Raw genomic sequence first — 20,435 nt, forward strand, 5'->3', positions numbered from 1 at the left:
GAGCCTCAGCTGTATCTGCTCCCCAGCCATTTAACCCTTCCATGCCTGGTTCCACACCCCTACAGCCCTGCCAGGGGACATGGAAGCACAGCCTTGAATGGAATGCCCTAAACCAGTGGGATTAGAAGAAGGGAACTGATGCAGTCCATATCCTGACAGGTCACTCAGAATTCAGCAGCCTGGGGAAAATCTCATTGCCCTAATGCACTGTGGGAGTATGGGGTAGTTTTCATCCTTTGAGTGGACATACACCAGCGATCAGAGTCTGCTTTGTGTAGACCCTCCTTTCAGTCTTTTCCATTCTCATTGTTTTATTAATATCTTCCATACAAACAACTAAAAAAACCCAGGGAAAAATAAAAATAAAAAATATGCCACCATAATACTCCCTGCTGCTCAGTGATATTCCCCCCTTCCAGCGCTCTATGAAGGGAACAAAGACATAGGTTAGAATCAGCAAGTAGGGGCTATCCGCCATGGAACAGCTCACCCCAGAAATACAAGGCTCCAAATGTTACATCTGTTTGGTGAGTAGCAAGTATAGTGCCCTGGATTCTTCTCTGCCCTGGTACAAAACCTATCACAGGATGGAGAGGGGAGGCAATGTGTCTGCCCTAGCCTGAGCCTCTTGGAAGTCGGCTAGGTCCAAGGTGCATGTCAGAGCAGGCCTGAAGGCTGCTTTACATTGCGACTGCTACAATGGCCTTCCAGGGCCATTGCAGCTCTACAGAATAGCCAGGGGATAAGCATGTTCTAACCCTACCCTGTCCATCCCTGACACCTCCCTGATATGCTACCTGTATCCACACCTGGCAGAAAGGTGCCCTACCACTGGGGTCTCCCCTGCAGGGCCTTGTGGCTGCTTGGGTTAGTATAACCGGGCCAAAAGGCACTGACGGTTTTCTTCTTCCAGCAGAAGTATTTTTATCATTATCACTAATGTACTCATGTGGGTGCTGGATCATCCCAGTTCTGTGGGTTCAGCTCTTGTTCTTTTTAAGCTAGATAGTTAACTTTAACATGCCAAATCTTCCCTTTCCTAGAGAGGGCTCATATGTAGAGATTGATACCCTGCAGAACTCTGTCTGCACTGACCCCTGCTTTGCAAGTGGAGCCCAGCTCTTCAGTAATGTGCTTCTTCCCTAGAGGATGTAGAAAGAAAGACCCCTGATTTATTAGCACTTAGAAACTATGGGATGCGTAAAACAAATTCAACATGGGAACAAAGCAAAAATACAAACACTGTCATGGCAACTGGCTTATGGCTGAGTGAAGGAACCAATTATTTCCATTAATCAACATGCTGAGGTTTAAAATGCAACTTTGAAAAATCAGGCTAGATCTCAGAAAAAACTTTATAAAAGCTTTGTTGCCAAGGGAGACTGTGAATCACTGTCCCGGGGGATTTTTCAGGAAAGACACTAGACCCGTGTTCCTAAGGCAGAATGAAATCAACCCTGCCCTCATGCAGGTAGACAGACTGGAATAGTGTCTCTTCCATCTCCAAGCAAGGGCCAGATCCTCAGAGGGTGTCAGTTGGCATAACTCCTTTGGACAGAACTGCAGTGACTCACACCAACTGAGGAGCTGGCCTCCCAGCTGAAAGGGAAGCTTAGCTTGGTCTGAAACTGACCTTCAGAGAAGTATCCATACCACAGTGAGGATAGGCAGAATAAATGCCTATCCAGACAGACAGATGATATTGAGGACAGAGAGAAAATGAGGAGAGAAGAGGACTGTTATGTTCAGTTGGCCCTTTCCTTCCCTTTCCCTCAATCTCCATTAGTTCAGACAGGAACCATGACAGTAACTTGGAGGGGCAGTTCTGTTCTGAATGGGATAACTGTGTAGAAATGTCACCATGGCCTCTATGTTAATTATTTCTCTAACTCAGGTCCAAAATGCTCCCTTTTCAAGCCAAGAGAACTTTTCTCCCTAGCTGCCCATGTCCCAAACTCAGCCTGGGTCTTGAAAGTCAAGCTGGGTTCGTTCTATGTCAGACATCCTCATCACCAGTAATAGAAATTCACTGTCTTCCGAGGTGTTGCACAGGGTGGAATATGGAACCGAGTAACAAAGGTTGTTGGTGTTTTGTGAGTCAGAATAGAGTCCAGCTCCCCCTACCATAGCTGGGTTTCAATCCCTTGAGTCAGCAGCTCTGACTCCAGATACTCAGAGGGAGCAGTTTAGTGGAGTAAGAAGGTGTCACATTACCTGTATTGCCAATCCCAAACATTGAAACTAATGATCCAGGACCCCAAGACTCGTGAGATTTTTATAAATAAATAAATTGGGAGTAATTTTCTTTGTCTTCTGGTTTCTGAGCCTTTAGGGGGCTCTTGGGTCAGGTTGTCAGACTTTTCCCTGCTCACATAGGGGCAATGAAAGCTGCAATTCTCACTTAACCCCTGATCCTAGAGCTGGGGCTGTAAGAAAAACACCCACTATTGCAAGCAGTGTCCCATATCACACTGGGGAGCAGAAGCACACTGTCTGGCTTAAAGTTAGCTCAGGTGTGTCTACACATGTTACAATCACACCTCCCATTTCTGTGTAGACACACCCACTGTCTCATAGTCCAGTCTCCCTTCACAGGCTGTTTCAGAGTAGCAGCCGTGTTAGTCTGTATTCGCAAAAAGAAAAGGAGTACTTGTGGCACCTTAGAGACTAACAAATTTATTTGAGCATAAGCTTTCGTGAGCTACTGCTCACTTCATCGGATGCATTCGGTGGAAAATACAGTGGGGAGATTTATATACACACACAGAGAACATGAAACAATGGGTTTTATCATACACACTGTAAGGAGAGTGATCACTTAAGATGAGCTATTACCAGCAGGAAGGAGGGGGGGAAAGGAGGAAAAGGAGGAAAACCTGCTGTTAATAGCTCATCTTAAGTGATCACTCTCCTTACAGTGAGGAACCCATGAGTGGAGCAGCGAGGGTTTACCACCAGGTCAGTGTGGAGGTGCACTGGCAAAGATATGTGTGGTCCTCAGAACTGGAACAGCAGGACGTGCATGAGGGCAGCAGGTGGGCTGAGGTGCATTGGCAGAGCAGTGTGTGGGTCCCAAGCTTGAAAGAGCAGGGAGTGCAAGAGAGCAGGTGAGGACTGAGATGTTTTGACGCTATGCAGGGGAAGTTCACCAGGCCCCTATGCACAGTCGTGTTAGCTCAGGCCACTTCAGATAGTTCTTTAATTCAGTGAGCACGAAATGCATTTATATTTTAAAACAAAATAAAATATAAAAGCATTAATCTGTTGATGAACACAGAGGGTTAGACCCTTAGATCTCCTTCATATGTTACTCCTTTATGCCCTGTCTTTTTGGCAAATCTTAAAGAACCCTTACATCTCTCCTCCTCTTGCAATAACCAGGAAGCTGAAGGAGGTGGCTGTGTTTAACTTGGGGCAGCTGAGCTTACTGAACTTAGCATGAGAACCAGAGGTTATTGAGAACTTAGCATGAGAGCCAGCAGTGTTATTTACAGTGACTTCCTTCCCAGAACAGCAGTGAGCTATATAACACAGTCCAGCCTGACATCTCATTTGTCTGGGCTGCTGCTTGGAGAACCTGGAAAAGCTAGTGGAGGTTCCTGGCAAGTCTTTCCCATTAGGTTCTAGTTAATAGGAGTTGCATGCATGGATGGATCCAAGACTAGAGACCCTCCCTCTGATTGCTTTTTTCCTTTGCCAGCCAAGGAACATGGAGCCTTTAAGATGCTGTGCTCCCTGCCTCCCACAACTTAATTGGGGGAGGGATAGCTTAGTGGTTTGAGCATTGGCCTGCTAAACCCAGAGTTGCAAGTTCAATCCTTGAGGGGGCAATTTAAGGATCTAGGGGGAAATTGGGGATTAGTCCTGCTTTGAGCAGAGGGTTGGACTAGATGGCCTCCTGAGGTCCCTTCCAACCCTGATATTCTATGATTCTAACTGCTAATGAGTTGGGAACACTCAGCACTTTGCAGCAGCAGAGCACATTAAGACTGAGCTTTTTTGGGGCAGGGACCGTCTTTGCTCTGTGTTTGTCCAGTGCCATGGAGTGCCATGATGGGGGCTCCTACACGTTACAGCAATACAAATAATAAGCAAGAAGAATGACAAGTTTGAAAGAGTTATATTAGGGGTGAGGAGGCAGTTTCTTGCCCCGCCCTTGTTTTCAGGGGCTTAAACCCCACTCAAAACCCCCTCGCTCTTTGGGTTGAAATTTCTTCTGCTCATTCACAGGCACAATGTCATTGGAACGGCTGCTAAAATTCCAGCTGGCTGTTATCAGAGTCCTGGTGAAAACCCCTTGACCCTTTGTGCTGGTTCATCCTTGTGGGCGAAGACTTGTTCCCCCTCTGGCTGAGGCTATACCACAGAAGTTTTCCCTGCAGATCTGAAGGAAGCACAGAAATCCTGTCACTCCCTTTTCTGTGCTCTAGCAGGCCCCTCAGAAGGAAACCACCTCATCCTATAAATATTTTAAGAGCTCAGCGGGGCTGGTGTGTGTGCTTTGCTGTTGTTATGGATCTTGCCCCAATAGGGGAGTTCTAATAATAGATCCTGTATTGTGGAATGAGAGGGCAAGGGGCTGATTCTTAGAAGAAAGCTGATTGTCTATACAAGAGATTGTACAAATTCACTCATGTCCCGCAGGGTATTAAAGGGGAAATGAAGCAGGATGTAATGCCTGCTGACAGCAGCTGATCATAGGCCCCTTTCCCCCTACAAACCCACAGTGCTATGCTTTTAAGAAAGATGCACCTTTTATTCAGACAGATCGGCATCACCGGTTCCTTCGGATTCAAAGCTTCAAGACGTTGTAGACTTTCAGGCCAGAGGGGACCATTAGATTATCTTATCTCCCATGTAACACAGGCCATAGAATCTCAGCCAATTATTGAGCCCAATAATGTGGATGCGCCTGTCCCTTCTGCCTTGCTGTCCATGTGTCATTCGTCCTGATCACACTTGGCCTGATGAAAAGTTGGCTGGACCAAGCCTTCTGGGTTGCATTTTCCTATCTGCCCAGCCTGGAAACCCCACGTTTCCTCATGGAGCTCTGACTTCTTCTCTCCTCCTTTCTGACAGGAGTAGGCAGCCATCATGGTCAACATCCCATCCCCGCTGCAAAAAGGGTAACTGGGGCTGGGGACAACTTTGGTGGAACTCGTCCCCACTCTCATCCCCCAAGACAGCTAAAGTTGTAGTGCAGATGGACTCTTCATTAATTGGATTGTGCAGCAATGCTCTGGGCGCCCTGGGTGAAAGGTGCTAGAGAGACACAACATAGGGTTATTACCCGTGTGATGCATGGCTGCTCAAGGAGGTGGAGGCAGGGGACAAAGCACTATTAAGCCTGGTGGGCTGGAGGAAGTTCAGCTGCAGTGACGCTGGGGCCTCATGTCTGCAGGTGCAGACTGAGGCTCCGATTCAACAAAGCCCTTTTGCACATGCATAAGTGCTTTGCTGAATTAGGGCCTAAAGAGCGCAAAACTCATCCATGGGGACAGTACAAATCAAAGCCTCCCATTCAGCCGATGCACCGTCAGTCACTGGGTACTGTGGTCCTGAGCGCAAGGAAGGCAGCCAAGCATCAAAGTGGGGGACCAAGGAGGCGCTGCCACAAGACACTGAGTTTCCAACTCCCAAGCCACAAAGTGATCCCCTTTTAAAACCCCTCTGCCACCCATACAGCATATCACCACCCCAGAGTTTGCCAGCTCTTTCCCCAGAGCGCCTAGCATCACTGCCCCAGGCAACAGCAACATGCATGGGGACTCAGAATGGCCTTTCATCTTGGCTTTTCTAGCTGTCCCAAGGACACTGAACTCAAACCACAGATACTGGGCAAAAGCACGTAAGGGGAGGGGATAGGATTTTCCCATTTTACGAGAAGTCAGATAACTCGTATCCAACGTGGCCTCCATTGGCAGTGCAACTGGTTGGGCTGTACCATCCACCCCAGCAGGCAGGTGAGAGTTCCAGTGAGAACTTTCAGAGCCAGCAGCAGTTCAGCTGTGAGACAGGTCCGGTTGGGGAGTTAACTCCCAACTGCCAGGTATTTTAAAGGGGGGAGAGGTAGCTGTAGCTCCCCATAATGTTTCTCCAGGTGAAATGAGATGGCTTTGTTTGCTTCAGCTCCCATTCCCGACTTAGCCCCTATCGCTTCATTGTAGTGCCAAAGGGCCCAGTTCTCAGTAGCACACAACTCTGGCAATGGAGAGGAGCCTAAATATAGGTGGGAATGCTCCCTTCCTCCCCCAGGAATACCTGCTTGCAGAGGGCCTCCCTGCCTGCTGCAGAGCTGACATAAGCCTTGCTTTCAGCCTCTTGCATACTGAGTGTGTGCGTCAAGGGTGTGCACTACCCTATGGCAATTCTCTGGTTCCCAGGGCCCATGGGAAGCAGAGTATAAACTATAGCAGCCCAGAGGCTGCCCTAACTTACACCCAGGGCCAGGCAGGCTCCTGCATAGCCCCAGAAAACAGGAAGCACAAAGGTGGTTTAAAGTCACCTTCCCCCATCATCCACCCTCCATTCCTGCCCCAAGCACAAGAACAGAGCAGCCAGGTTCAAAGTATCTCCCTTTGTAAAGGAAGGTGGGTTTTTTCTGCCTACCTCTGTGGAGAAATCTAGCATTGTTTTTAACTTTTGAACTTCCCTCCTTCCAGTCAGCCGAGGAGTGGCCACTTGATCTGGGTGGAATGTCTATGCCTGAGAATAGAAAAGGGAACCCTCTCAAAAAATGCCTAAAGTGCCAGGCAGAGCTAGACAGAGTCTCCTTCAGCATGCAGGGCCTATGTCCTCGCTGCAATGCCAAGGCAGGAGAGGACCAAAAGAATCAGAAAGGCAAGAGGTAAGGAAGCAAGCTTAACAAGGGGGAACAACACTTGAGTGCAGTGTAGCCATTTTATCCACTGCCATCTGGCAGTGGCACCTAGGGCTGTGTTTGTATCAATAACATTGATGTAGCCTAGACATGTACATGGCTGTTCCCTGCCCCAAAGAGCTTCCAGTCCAGCTCCTGCAAAAACAGTATCCCCGGCCATAGGCCAGGGACAGAGGCAATGGCCACAAGATTTGGAACACAGAGGCTTTGTGAAAGCAGGGAGATTTGAAGAGGGAGGTGAAGGCTGGCTCATGGAAATGGGAGTGTGTTTAGCTATTGATGGACAGCCTGGAGGCAGGGGCAAAGCAGAGAGAGGGATTTGGCAAAGGGAGCAGCTGTCTGAGGGAGGACTGCAGAGGTGCAAGATGGGTTGAAGGATGAAATAATAATGTAGATTGTCAAAACACTGGATCAACATGAACTAATTTACCCTCCCACGCACCTGCTATGCAATGTCCCCATTTACAGAGGGGGAAGCTCAGGCACAAGGGAAGTGACTTGCCTGAGGTCACACAGCAAACCCCATCCATATTGGGAGTTCCTGTCTCCTAGGGCTGTGCTTAATCCACTGGACCACGCTGCTTCTGCAAATGAAAGCAGGGAGGCAGTCAGGGCTGGAGTTGTGAAGAGCCTTAAGGGGGATGTGTGTCCAAATCCAAAGGTGGAGTCTTGCTTCTGACCAGACTGAAGGAGATTAAACGCACTCTACGTGGGCGTGGGGAAGGGCTTGCTGAGAGTGGACACCTTTGTTTTACTTTAAAGGTGTATATTGGTACAAACCAGATTTTGTACATTACTCTGTGCTGTCATCTCTTTTGACCTGAGCGGTTAGACAGCATTCAGGGTCTTACAGGTTGTCTCCATTAGGAGAAGAAATCAGGGACAGTCAGGTATTTCTTTATGTACACTGTTTGTAAATAAACAGGATTAAATTGCAGCAAGGGAAGCTTAGGTTGAACATTAGGAAAAACTTCCTTTCAGGGTGGTTAAGCACTGGAATAAATTGCCTGGGAAGGTTATGGAATCTCCATCATTGGAGATTTTTAAGAGCAGGTTAGACAAACACTTGTCAGGAATGGTCTAGATAATACTTAGTCTTGCCATGAGTGCAGGGGATCGGACTAGATGACTTCTCGAGGTCCCTTCCAGTCCTATGATTCTATGATTGCCTCAAGGTTCTATTTTCCTGAACACAGCAGGAATCAAACAGGAGGTTCACAGTTCTAAGTCTCTTTCCAGCTAGCACTCTACCCAAAAAGCTGTTCCTCTTGGCTTTTTCTCAGGGCCATAATCCACTGCTTCTCTTCCTGTCTGCTTGACTTTCCTGCTGCCTTCTCTGTCTGCTTCTGCTCAGAGACACATCTACCTTCATCAAATAATACACAGGGAAACCTCTCTGCCCACAGAGCTCGGTTTCTGCCTAGCTTTGCATATGACCTGTGTTTTTGTTGGCGACCCCTATGGTTTCAGCTGTCTTACTTGAAAAAGGAGCTTAGCTGCTTCTTGCATTTATCCTGATTGAAGGGCAGCCATTACATCCACCAGCTTCAGTGAGGTTTCACCCAACTTCCAAGACTCTGTCCAACTTGCAGAATTACCAGGCTGGATTCCTCTCCTAGCCAAACATCCTGTCACGGGGTGAAGGCTAAGTGCTGCAGGGTTGTTTGAATGGTAATTGCTATGTAAAAATTCCTGCTTAGCCAGTTTTCCTCAGGATCCAGGGGAGGGTAGTGCAAACCCAGCCATTAAAAGGCAGCTTTTCCAGTCTCATGGGGAGGGAGCTCGTCCTGGAAGAGTTAGCCCACATCACTGGCAGATTTCCTGAACAGCTCATCCTGGTGCCTTCCAGGAGCAGATGAGTTATTCTCCAAGGTCTGCTCTACACTTCCCAAGGGTGAAATTTTCCCTTTGCAGAGAGCCAGCACCAATCCTAGACATCCAGTTGCACTTTGGCCCTCTGTACAAGGGTGAATAGCACACAGAAAGCACTTCCACCAGTGCTAGCATCAGCGAGGCTGCAATAGTGCTGGACCACTGTGGGGAGAATATCTGAAAGCCCTCAATGAGGACTGATATGTAGCCCTAGGTAGCACCCATCCATGGGCTTGGGCTGAAAGTGGCTCTTGTCTTGGGCTGAAAGTGGCTCCAGGCTAGGGCAGATAAGATCTGCTGCCTGATAGAACCAGGTCCATCGCTGAGCATAGCTCTATTGCTTGGATCAGGAAGGTGAGTTAGATCCAGTGTCCCGCTTCAGATCCATCTCTGAGTGTTAGCTGATTTTACATTTACTGTGTGGACTCCCAGACTTTATGCTGAGTTTAGCCATCCCCCGCAAGTTCTGTTACATTTTAATAAAATTCATTATTTGTTTGTTCTATTACTCTCCCCCGCTTAGTCCCCCTGTTCTCCATGGGATTGTCATCCATCCGCAACCCCAGACAAAGGTAAGGGAGAAAAGGGAATTAACTGCTGAGTTGCTACTCTGACTCAGAGAATGAGAGAAGGTCAGAGTGGATCAACCTAGCAGAAATTGTCCCATTTCAGCCAGGTCTGTGTATCAAAAGAGGCACAGACCACAGGGTAAAAACATTGAACCCTTTACATACACACTTCAGCAGCGGACTTCAGAGTGCATAGGGTTAAATTCATCCCTGATTCGAGTGCCTGGAGTCCATGGAGATAGAGGAGGGCTAGTTTCTGTAAGCCAGAGAAGTGGGATGCCCAAAAGAACAGGCGAGTTTGGGCTAAGGGGCTGCAGGTTCTTAAGCTGCTGTTGAATTTAGGAATGACACTGGCTGAGGCAGAGCAATGAAACTACTCAAAATGCAGAGGCCAAATCAGTAAAGACAGGGAATTAATTATTACTCCAGCTCTGATGTTTCATGAGCAAGGAATAATAAGCGCATGCCAGAGAGTGTGTTTGTCAAATCAAGATGATCTCCACAGAGCAGGTGAATGGAAAAGGTGGAGGTCTTCCCCTCAACCCTTCGCCATTGCAAAGCTTCTGCTGTCAGCAACGAAGCCAGATTCACAGGCAGGAAATGATGTCTCAGCTCTTCAGGCAAGGGACTCTCACCGGTGCTCATGTCCCCTGCTGGATAACATCATCATCCCCCCCAGAGCTGAACTGAAGGACTCCTCTGTCCTGGGAAGGTAGAGAGGTTTGTGAGAGGCGATGAATGCTTAGTCCGAGAATCATCCAGACCGCTTTGAGCAGGGCCTCTGGTCTTAAATTACCCCAAAGCGCTGTTTCCACTGGAAAGTCTTCGGCACACACTTCCCTGTGACACACTGGTGCAGCAGCTGTTTATATGTTACTGTAAATGGCAAATGCGGAAAGAGATGCAGGCAGTGACCCTCCTGGGGTAGTCAGAGACATCTCTCTCTCTCAAAAGCCCAGGGATTTCTATGCACTGATGTGGATTAATAAACTGCTACACTGCATGCATACTTCCTCATGGAGTTCTTGGCAAGAGTCTGCCTCGTTTACAAATTCTTTCCTACCCCTCAACCTGAAATGAATATTAAAAACAGACAGTAAAAGGTCAGGTTATGATGCGAGACTAGATCCCAGTGTTCTCTAGGTAACTCTAGCGTGTTGTTGTTTTCCACAGTGGTGTTGGTTCTAATCTCTGCTAGGCAGAGAAGGGAAGACCGTTCCTTCTTGTGACCAACAGACGTTAAGAGACATTTTCAGTGACTGAAATTTACCAATACACTAAGTTAGAGACTCATCTACACTCGCCTGGAGATACAACATGCACAGTTACTATGCTGCCTTTTGAAAATCAGCCCCTAAGAACAAAATGAGGGTGATGTCTCATGGCTCCCCCCGCTTCTCTGTACAGAAACAGCTTCCCAATGAAAAGAGGGGCTCAGCCTGAGGCTTTTAAAGGCCTAGAAACCATGAAAAGTTTCCAGAGGAATCCCATAGCCTTAGCAGATCTGCTGGAAGCTTTCCCCAATAGTCCGTTCCCAGTGGGATCCCAAGGAGCAAGCCCTGCCATGCAATAGAAAATGAGCCAAGTGAGCCACCTGCTGGTCAAGACAGGGCATGGCCAAGGATTCTAGTTCAGATTTCAGAGACAGATTTCAGAGTAGCAGCCGTGTTAGTCTGTATTCATAAAAAGAAAAGGAGTACTTGTGGCACCTTAGAGACTAATAAATAATGCATCCGATGAAGTGAGCTGTAGCTCACGAAAGCTTATGCTCTAATAAATTTGTTAGTCTCTAAGGTGCCACAAGTCCTCCTTTTCTTAGTTCAGGAGAGCCTCATCAACCCAAGCCAATGCTGCCCATGATTCGCACAGTGTCTTCCCCTTTCCTAGAAATGCTCCAACAGCAAAGTCTCCACACGCTGACCCATGACTTTTCCAAACCGACAGGATGTTCCAGCATACATTATGAAACATTGCCCCAAATAATCAGAACTATTCTGCCTGGCACATCAACCAACTAATGCTACATTCTCTTGGCCTTTTTTCTCACCAGCTCCTCGATTTGTGGAATCCAGCCATTCACAACGTGCCATGCAGCCATCAGTGCAAATGAGTGAGGTTAAGATCATGCTAAGATCAGATTTGTCTTTAGTCTCACATCATGGGCAATTTGTTGAGATCAAGATCCTTCTGTGAAGACCTCCCGTCTCACCCACAGGGCCAACCCTACATCTCCTTCCAGGAACTACTGCATAGGGCATGTGCACATGGAGAAGTTGTATTGGAAAAGAGCTAAGAAACAAATGGAAATGCACTGTGAGGGTGCTGCATTAGTTCCCCCCCCTCCATTCCGTACCTGGGCTGTTTGCATCCTGTCCCTAGATTTTGGACTTTCCATGTATTTATCTGCCTGCGCGCTTTCCCACTGGTCTTATATCCTCTCCCCACCGCAACACTTTGCAAGTTAGCCCAGGATGCCTGTGTGTTTGCTTCCCCTGCCCCCTTCAATTTTGGTTTCATCTGCAAATATGGCTCAGGGTTGAATTTATGCCAAAAGAAATTTGCCTGCCAAGGAAAGAAGTGAAGCTGCTGCAGAGGGGGGTAAAACAGCCCTTGGAAACCCTTCAAGAATCCTCGCCTGGGCTGCAATCATGCTTGAACAATGACAGATACTTCCCCATCGCAAGAGAAGCCATTCTGTGCTCACCGAGAACCACTGGTCTAATGCATTGGACTCGGTGCCTTTACAATGTAAAGCCAATATTCTGACTAGGGGCGAGGGCAATAGCTGATCGTGCTTTCCCAGCACCTCTAACTGCTGGAGGCTGAAGAGGTGGAAGGAGAAAGGAAAAGAAAGATGAGAAAAGCAGCAGCTGTGATCTCTTTCTGGGGGAGTAGGAATGCAGATCGCTAACTTTCCTCTCCCTGCCTGGAGCACTGTGTTAGAATCCTGGGAACGCTGATAGCTAGGGAAATCCTGAATGGCAAGGAAGTGAGGAATCCTGACAGGAATTGACAATTGGTTTTGTGACTAGCTCTTGAATCATGTGGTTTCTTTCCGGTGCTGCCCTCCAGCTACCTGCCAAACCCTGTTACTAACGCTCTGGGAGCTCTGCCAACGATCCTGTGCAATGCTGTACAGGACAGCAGGGCTTTGCATTGTGCACTAATGAGAAAGTCACTGGCTTCTGGGGAAGTGTCATTCTCATGGTGAGGCCTGCAAACTGATAGCTATGGGATAACATCATGGCAGCATGCTAGGGAAAAGGCCAGAACTTATTCTAGCCGGAGGAGGAACTTCCTTCCCCAAATACTGACTGCAGGAAAAGTGATGCTGCTGGCACTGGGGAAACGAGGCAAGAGGTAGAGAATAACCAGAAGCATGAAAACAGTGGTTGCAGAGGCTACATCTGCTGGAGGAAGGTAATGGTGGGGAGGTTAAGAAAAGTGAGGTGAAGTTACAGAGAATCCTATTTTCTTCTTTCCCTGTAGGTGGGGGAGGCCGCCCTTTTGGCCTCAGCTACAGGATCTCTCCGTCGATGTAGTTCCAGGGGTGCAGATCAGTTGCTGGTGCTTTTTTATCTAGACCTGCTGTGAGCAGGGCTGGATGACGGGAAAATAAAAACACACAAGTCCAGTCTACACTAGCGTCCTCTCCATTGCTAGCACCAGTGCTGGAGCAAAGGGAGAAGAATTTCAGTCTTCAGCATAAAAGCCACCATAAACGTACCGCCTGCCTTCTTCCCACAGAGGAGTTTTCCTTGTCTAAGGCATATTGGGGTTATGAGATTAGCCACCGCACCTCCCGTTATAAGCCATATTCCAGGGCAGGGGTTGTTATTTAAGGAGTAGCAGAAGAGCACATATGCTTTAACAAGACAAGATTCTTGCCCTGAGGAGTTTACAATCTAACCTAAAACACAGGATAATTGCCAAGGGAAAGAGCTGTGGCAATATGACAATCCCCCTCCCAGCCAGTCCCTCTGCCTTCTGGAGCTGATAACTGAAGTGAGACTTTCATTAGCAGCGATTTCTGTGAAATGCACAGGGAAAGGTCTGACTCGTTTCATTCCCTTCACTTACTCTCTCCTTCCTCGAGGTATCAGTGCTGCACTCCTGACTCCATGCAAGCCAGTGGGAGTTTCGCCTGATCAAGTGACCAGGGTCAGGCCCTCACCAAACTCCTGAGCTGCATGGAGGGCAGTAGCTTGCATTTCCTGTTTGGAATATTTGCAATACTAGGATTTTGAGAAGCAGATTCCACTGTGTAGTGTGCAAAGGCCCTTCTTCAAATCCAACATCCAGCAACTGAGCCAACCCCAGCACTTCCTAAAACGACATTAACACTCAGAGTCACATCAGCAGCTGAAATATATCAATTTTATAAATATTTCCCTTGAGGCTGAGCCATCCGTTAAAACTCAGGATGAAGGAGTATTTAACCATTTCTTCTCCATCTCTCTATCCAACTCTCCCCACCAACCATCACCTTAGCCTCCTGAGATCACATGATTACATGAGTGTCGTGAGCTGTCAGCCTCCACCCCAGCCTTCTCTGTTGGCCTGACTCTCAGGTGTGGCTGGCCTATGTTCAGGGCAGGACCCAAAGAGAAAGGAAAAGTTGGCTTTTATGCATTCTTGATAGCTCTGCAATTCTTTGTTCAGCCCCTGGAGTCATCTAGAGCAACTTAGAGCTCTTCTAACTTATGTTGGGTCACCTATGGCCCCAAGCAATTGTTCTAGCACCTGGAAATAGTCAGAGAAGAGAGACTCTCCTGCCAATCCCCTTCTCAGCTGGCCTGGACTGCTGAGTTTAAGGCCTGTTTGTCAGTGGAGCAGCACAAAGGGGGCCGTACCATACTGAAGAAATAGGCCTTGCATTTCCACAGCCTGAGAAAGTCACTGCTGTGGGCCCTTGGAATGAGCTTGGCAGAGCTAAACCCAGCCCTACAGTACATAGGAGGGCTCCATTTACTACAGTGGGGAATTTGGCCCTCAGGGGCTCCTTCAGAACAGGTCTGTCCATTGTAGCAGCAGGCCCTGCTTTGTTTATTACAAGCAATGGGGAGCTCAATGGCTGATGGGTATTTTTCTGCTGGCAGGATACATGGGTTGGAGAGAAGAATATATCTGTACTGCTGAAGGTGAAAGTCCTTTTTGGGGCAGTCAGTTTTTAGCCCTGACTGTGTCCCCTTAAACTCATCAGTCATGAGTGTTGCAGCTGCTTTTTGGGTCACATGCCCAGGAAATTCTGTTTCATTCCTTTCTGTGGTAAGATCTGAGGAGGGACAGGAGTAAGCATGCTGCTGCTGCCAAAGCCTCCTCGAGCAGCTCATTGGCTTTAGAACTCAATACCCTGCCGAGCAGGCTGGGCAGGATCCACTGCATTGGCAGAAGTCAGCTCATTCCCTGAGAGATGGCACTCCCGGGCTTTCTTCTGAGCCAAATGCAGAATAAACAAGACATGAATGGATTTCAGTATATGGCTCCTGCCAAAAAGAGAGTTAAGAACAATGAGCAGTTGCATCAGGAGGCAGTTCCTTTTCCTGGATGTCATTTCCTGGCATGGGTCCATCTGAATGTGGCATCTTTGTCAGCTCAATGCTGAGCATAGTCTGGGTGGGAACTAAATCAGTCTCCACCTCACGCGGAGCTTCACTTTAGGGGCATTTAACCACAAGTCACAGAAACAGGTGATGGCTGAGGAGTTGAATTTTAGCTTACGTCAGCAAGGCACTGGTAATCAGGACCGTGCTCAGAGCATTTCCAGCGTCATCTAGGTGAAAGCTACTGCTTTCAGTGGCTCAGAATCAGAGAGAGAAATAACTGATAGTCTCTTACCTACATGCGGATAAACCAAACAAATGCCTAGTAAGCATGAACAGGAATCAAGAGTGACAGATTTCCAGAGCAAATGCAGAATTCCAAGTGAATTTCACAGTGAGCTCCAGGCTTAAAGACAGTGTATCTTTTCCATGGTCTCAGAGCCTGACAAAATCTCTGACAGGGTGTGCTGTACAAACGCTGGCAAGTTAGAGTCAACTTAAAAGAAAAGGAGCAACTTAAATACAAACCACACCAGAGAAGGAGTTTGCTCAGGGAGTTATTGACATGGCTGAGAGGATCTGGCCATTCAAAGTTCTCAGAAGCTGAGCACAGAAATAAGCCCCAGTGTCAAATGGCCCAAAAAGGTCATAGAAGGTTTGAATTTCACACCTTTAATTCCTTATTGCCAAGCAGTTTAAATGAACACTTCATTATATACATTTCAAAATGAACTTGACAAAAGCCAGCTGAGATCAGTATGGACTCAACGACCTAGCACTGCCCGCTCCAAGGGCCTTTCAGAGGAGATAGAAAGCAGATACCCTGACCATTTGTGCGTCCAAATTCAGCCATGGCATACAGAGGCATAACTCCACTGAGTGCAAGAGCTGAATCTGGCCCATGATCAAAGATCCCATGATGTTTTTTAGGAACAGAGGAAAGTTAGGGACAGGGTTCGGTAACATTGGAGCTCAAGTCATTAAAACCAAACCAGTTTCCATTCCCTCTGCAGACATAGGATGAAAACTGCTGTTCTCACATGCCTTGTTCTGACATTAGATCAAATCCTATCAGGGCTTTCTCTTTGCTGCTATCAGTTCCATGCCCATCAGAGCAAACACAACCGAGTTGGAGGTCTTCTGTTGTGTGGTGCACACAGGCAGGTTGTTCAGGTGAAATTCACCCCCGGCGTGATGACTGCTGCACCACTTCAGACCTATAAGTGGTTCAAGGGTAAAGCAGACAGGTGGTGGAGGTGGGGACTCCAGACCTGTTCCAAATAGACTGGTGTGGAAGATAGCAGGGCAGCAGCACTGTAGTGAATTTCATCCAAGGGACATCTCTGTGCACAACCCATTGCAGAAGGTCCTCCCTTCCCCCCAGTCTCCACTGACTATCCTCATAAAAACGTAACAGGAAACAGCAAAGATAAAGCTATTTCTGCAGAAAGGGCACAGCCATTTCTCATATTAACTCCTATAGGAGAAGGCTAAAAAGGAACAGTCAAGTGCCTCATCTTCTTTGCTTCCAATTGCAGAGGGTGTAATAATGGCCGGACACACGGGTGCTGATAAGAGACAGATCTTTATTGTCTGGCCCTGCTCACCAGACACAGGTCAGTGTTACAAGCAATGCCCTGTCACACGACAAAGGTTGTTCTCCTGCAAATCTAGTGGCGCTATTAGACGGCCCAAAGCAAAATTCACCAGAACTGTTTTTTTCATGCTGCAGTTAAACTCCATGTGATCATTTAACTTGAGTAGAGCTTGGAAGAGGATGTAGCAAGATTTCTCTGAGGACCTCTCACCTCAGGACTGTCTCTTCCCTACAGGAATTCCTAAGCATTTGGAAATGCAAGCGAAGTAATGGAGATTGAGCCCTCGTACACTGACTTTATTTCCTGTGATCGCACTGGGCGGAGGAACGCTATCCATGACATCCAAGGAGACTCAACCACTATCAGCATGCGGAAGCTGGCAGGCGACATAAGCAAGCTCTCCATTGAAGGAGCAGGTAAGTGTGCAAGGCGAGGAAACTGCCATGGGCTCCCTAGGCTTAGCCTGAAAGGCCAAGATATTTAACTCCATGCAAATTCAGGGAATCAGGTGTGACCTGAAAAGCTCACAGCTGGAAAACCCAAGGACATTGAAGAGGAATGGTCCATTCTTTCCTTGTGTCACTGCCTTCTTATTTAATGGGTACGTTTGTCTGAATTAGTCACTGTGAGCTCCTTACAGTGAGTCTGAGGGTGATTCAGGTTTTAATTTGTAATGGGTAAAACACTAACATGCTCCTGTCAAAGCTCTTTGTGTAAACCAGTTCAAGCGCTGATGTTTCTACTGCAGGGAATGTAATGGCAAAGGGCACCGGCAGGGCAAACTGACCCCCACTGTGCCAAAGGCTTCAGAATAATAGGTTCTTTGAAAACCTAAACAGTAGTTATGTTTCTATTATTTTTAATAACAATAGAATTTTTTTATGTAATCTTTCCCCTGCAGCCATTCTGCTGCTGCTGTCACAGGTTGCTGCTTTCACACATGCTGACCAGCAGGGTGCACTAAGGGAGGGGTGTCTAAAAGTGAAACCAACTCAAAGTAAAGTTTCAGAGTAGCAGCTGTGTTAATCTGTATCCGTAAAAAGAAAAGGAGTACTTGTGGCACCTTAGAGGCTAACAAATTTATTAGAGCATAAGCTTTCGTGAGTTACAGCTCACTTCAGCATTGATGAAGTGAGCTGTAGCTCACGAAAGCTTATGCTCAAATAAATTTGTTAGTCTCTAAGGTGCCACAAGTACTCCTTTTCTTTTTTCAAAGCAAAGTGAAACGGATCAGTCTACCTGCCTGTTGTGTAAAAAGCACAAATGGGGCAGTAAAGTTTTTGTTTTTAACATTCCTTCCATTTTTATCTTCTGAGCTTTGATTTGTAACAGGGATAAAAATGTGTTTTCAAACACTTTTTACTCTGATAATACTCCTTTAAGCATGTTACTAGTGGATTCTAATGTGACCCAGCAGCCATAGAGCAAATATATTGGCAACCAGCTACCAGGAGTTTCAGAAGACATCCGAAAGAACTCACATTGTTTCCTTGTGTGACCCTGTAAGTGCAATGTCCCCCGCTTAGAAAGCGATCGTTGCTCTAGCACTGCCCTACCTAAGCATTCCAGTATGTCATCTCAACCCCCTAAAACCCACTTTCGCACCCAGACTCCCTTGTTCTAGAATAGCCTTTTGAAGTTTGGTGCATGTTACAGGTTGCATTCAGCAGCATACAGCCTGCTGCTTTTAGGCCAGTGGTTCTCAAACCTTTGTACTGGTGAAGCCTTTCAGATGGAAGGAGGAAAGAACTGTAAACACTAAATGGGAACGTTCCATCAAATTTGCTGACAACTGAGAGCCAAACCAGAACAATGAATTCTCCCTTTAAACCTCTGAGTATGACCCCCCTTATAAATTAAAAACACTTTTTTATATATTTAACACCATTATAAATGCTAGAGGCAAAGTGAGGTTTGGGGTGGAGGCTGACAGCTCACGACACTCATGTAATAACCTCGCAACCCTCTGAGGGATCCCGATCCCTAGCTTGAGAACCCCTGTTTTAGGCCCAATATCTGGCCCCAGTGAAGTCAATGGTGGCTTTGCCACTGACTTCAGTGCGATCAAGATTTAGTCATTATTGGTCACTTTTGAGTTTGGGTACATGGCTGTGTATACATAAAACACAGCTGGCTATACAAGCACAGCAGAAGTAGTTTGCTGGTGGTGGTTGGGAGTGTGAGGGAAGGGGTATAAGCTTCAACCTGACTGGTGGCTTCTCTTTTAGTGGAAGTCTTATCAATGCTACTTTTCATTCATTAGAAAGAATAAGGGCCTCAGTCTCCTGCAGAGGGGCTAAATATACATCATGCTATTTTGGATCATGAAAGAGGGAGGCTAACATTTTGGGGCATTCTGTCCCCTCCTCCCGAAATGGCTTCTGAAAACAACATGCTTAACTGAAAACCATGATAGAAAACCACTCTCATTCCCTCTAGTGAAGTTCCCAAGCTTTGCAGTAGGCAAGTACAGTGGGATCAGAGCATACAGCCTGAAGCCGCTTCTACTCTATCAACAGCCAGAGAGCAAGAGCCAGCCCTGGAGTGGTTCAAAATTGCTGGTCCAAGTCTCTCCTTGAAAATAACCCAGAGGCTTGCAAATTCCATCCACTTCTCCAGGACCTGCTCTGGCATGATCTTGGGCCACTAAACCCAGCCAGGGGGGGAGGGGGGAAGAGGGGCGGGGAATGGAGGTCTCAGTGCCTGAGTTCCAGCCTGCGTGGGAACGTCTACACTGCTATTTTTAACTCAGTAGGGTGAGCCCCTCACACCAAGTCAGTTGATGCAGGCTCTGAGACTTGCTGCTGCGGGTTTTGTTTTGCAATGTAGATGTACTCTAAAAGCAGTGGCATTACAGATGAAGTGAGTAACCTTTTGTTCTCTTAGTCACAAGTTTAATCCCTCTTGCTTCCTTTCGGTTTACAGGAAGCCAAGCTGCTGCTGCTGCTTCTGAGAAGGAACCTGAAGTGAGACTCAAAGGGCAAAATGGCACCCCCCCATCATGAGCGTCACAAGAGTGGGGGGAAGGGTGGGAGGAGGAAAGAACTGTAAACTCTAAATGGGAATGTTCCATCAAATCTGCTGACAACTCAGAGCCAAACCAGAACAATGAATTCTCCCTTTAAATGCCTCTGCTGTGACCATTCTGTTCAGATACCTGTAGGAAGCTCATCAGTGAGTGGTACATCCATGGAACTCTACCCCCATCTAGAACAGCTTAGAACAACACTGCACGGGTGGTAGTCACATGACCCACTCAAAGTGCCTCAGTAGCAATTTTCCTCTACAGGACATTTAAAATCTACACTTCAGCCTTTACTGTATAAGGTACATTTTTTACTCTGTACATTTAGACTATTTATTTATTTCCTGTTTCCATAGATTAAAGATTTCGGTGCTTCCCTTAATTCACCTTCCTTCTGTATCCAGCTTAGAGATGAATGGATATTTAGCGCTGCCTACACAGGCACCTGGAGTTATGGGGATCACCTGGGAAGGGGTGAGGGCAGTTCCTGCTGCATTAATATTGAACACTATTAACCTGTGCTGCTGCTTTTTGGGAATCAGAAAAGGACTAAAACTCACAGGTGCATGGACAAACTCCACCTGCAGGCTCAGCAGCACCACACATGGGCACCATTTGGCATTGTAGGGTTTTCAGATACTGTTAGAAGAAGAAAAGGAGTACTTGTGGCATCTTAGAGACTAACAAATTTATCTGAGCATAAGCTTTCGTGAGCTACAGCTCACTTCATTGGAGGCTTTCCAATGAATGAATGTGAATGAAGTGAGCTATAGCTCACGAAAGCTTATGCTCAAATACATTTGTTAGTCTCCAAGGTGCCACAAGTACTCCTTTTCTTTTTTGCGAATACAGACTAACACGGCTGCTACTCTGAAACCTGTTAGAAGGGCAGAAGAGGCTTTTTTGTGCGTTTTGACAGTTGATAAAATTCAGACTAGACTAATTTCT

The 20,435-nt window shown here is 47.0% G+C and overlaps 2 protein-coding genes across 13 annotated transcripts in view; one reads left to right on the forward strand and one right to left on the reverse strand.

Annotated features, from left to right (window-relative positions):
- PKIG (cAMP-dependent protein kinase inhibitor gamma) overlaps nt 1–20,132 on the forward strand; it is a 32,688-nt gene extending 12,556 nt beyond the window's left edge. For 6 of the 12 annotated variants that reach the window (XM_043495601.1, XM_043495597.1, XM_043495596.1 and 3 more), the window contains 2 exons: nt 16,697–16,878; nt 19,388–20,132. In XM_043495601.1, the coding sequence (XP_043351536.1) occupies nt 16,731–16,878; nt 19,388–19,467 (228 nt within the window). In that variant the 5' untranslated portion in view covers nt 16,697–16,730 and the 3' untranslated portion in view covers nt 19,468–20,132. Of the gene's footprint in view, nt 1–15,098; nt 16,481–16,596; nt 17,491–19,387 lie in introns of those variants that run through there. The other 6 variants (XM_043495603.1, XM_038369108.2, XM_043495600.1 and 3 more) reach the window with 3 other exon arrangements.
- ADA (adenosine deaminase) overlaps nt 1–20,435 on the reverse strand; it is a 73,512-nt gene that overhangs the window by 8,455 nt on the left and 44,622 nt on the right. The window lies entirely within an intron of this gene.

The sequence above is a fragment of the Dermochelys coriacea genome, chromosome 13 (assembly GCF_009764565.3).
Source record: "Dermochelys coriacea isolate rDerCor1 chromosome 13, rDerCor1.pri.v4, whole genome shotgun sequence".
NCBI classification, from domain to species: domain Eukaryota; kingdom Metazoa; phylum Chordata; order Testudines; family Dermochelyidae; genus Dermochelys; species Dermochelys coriacea.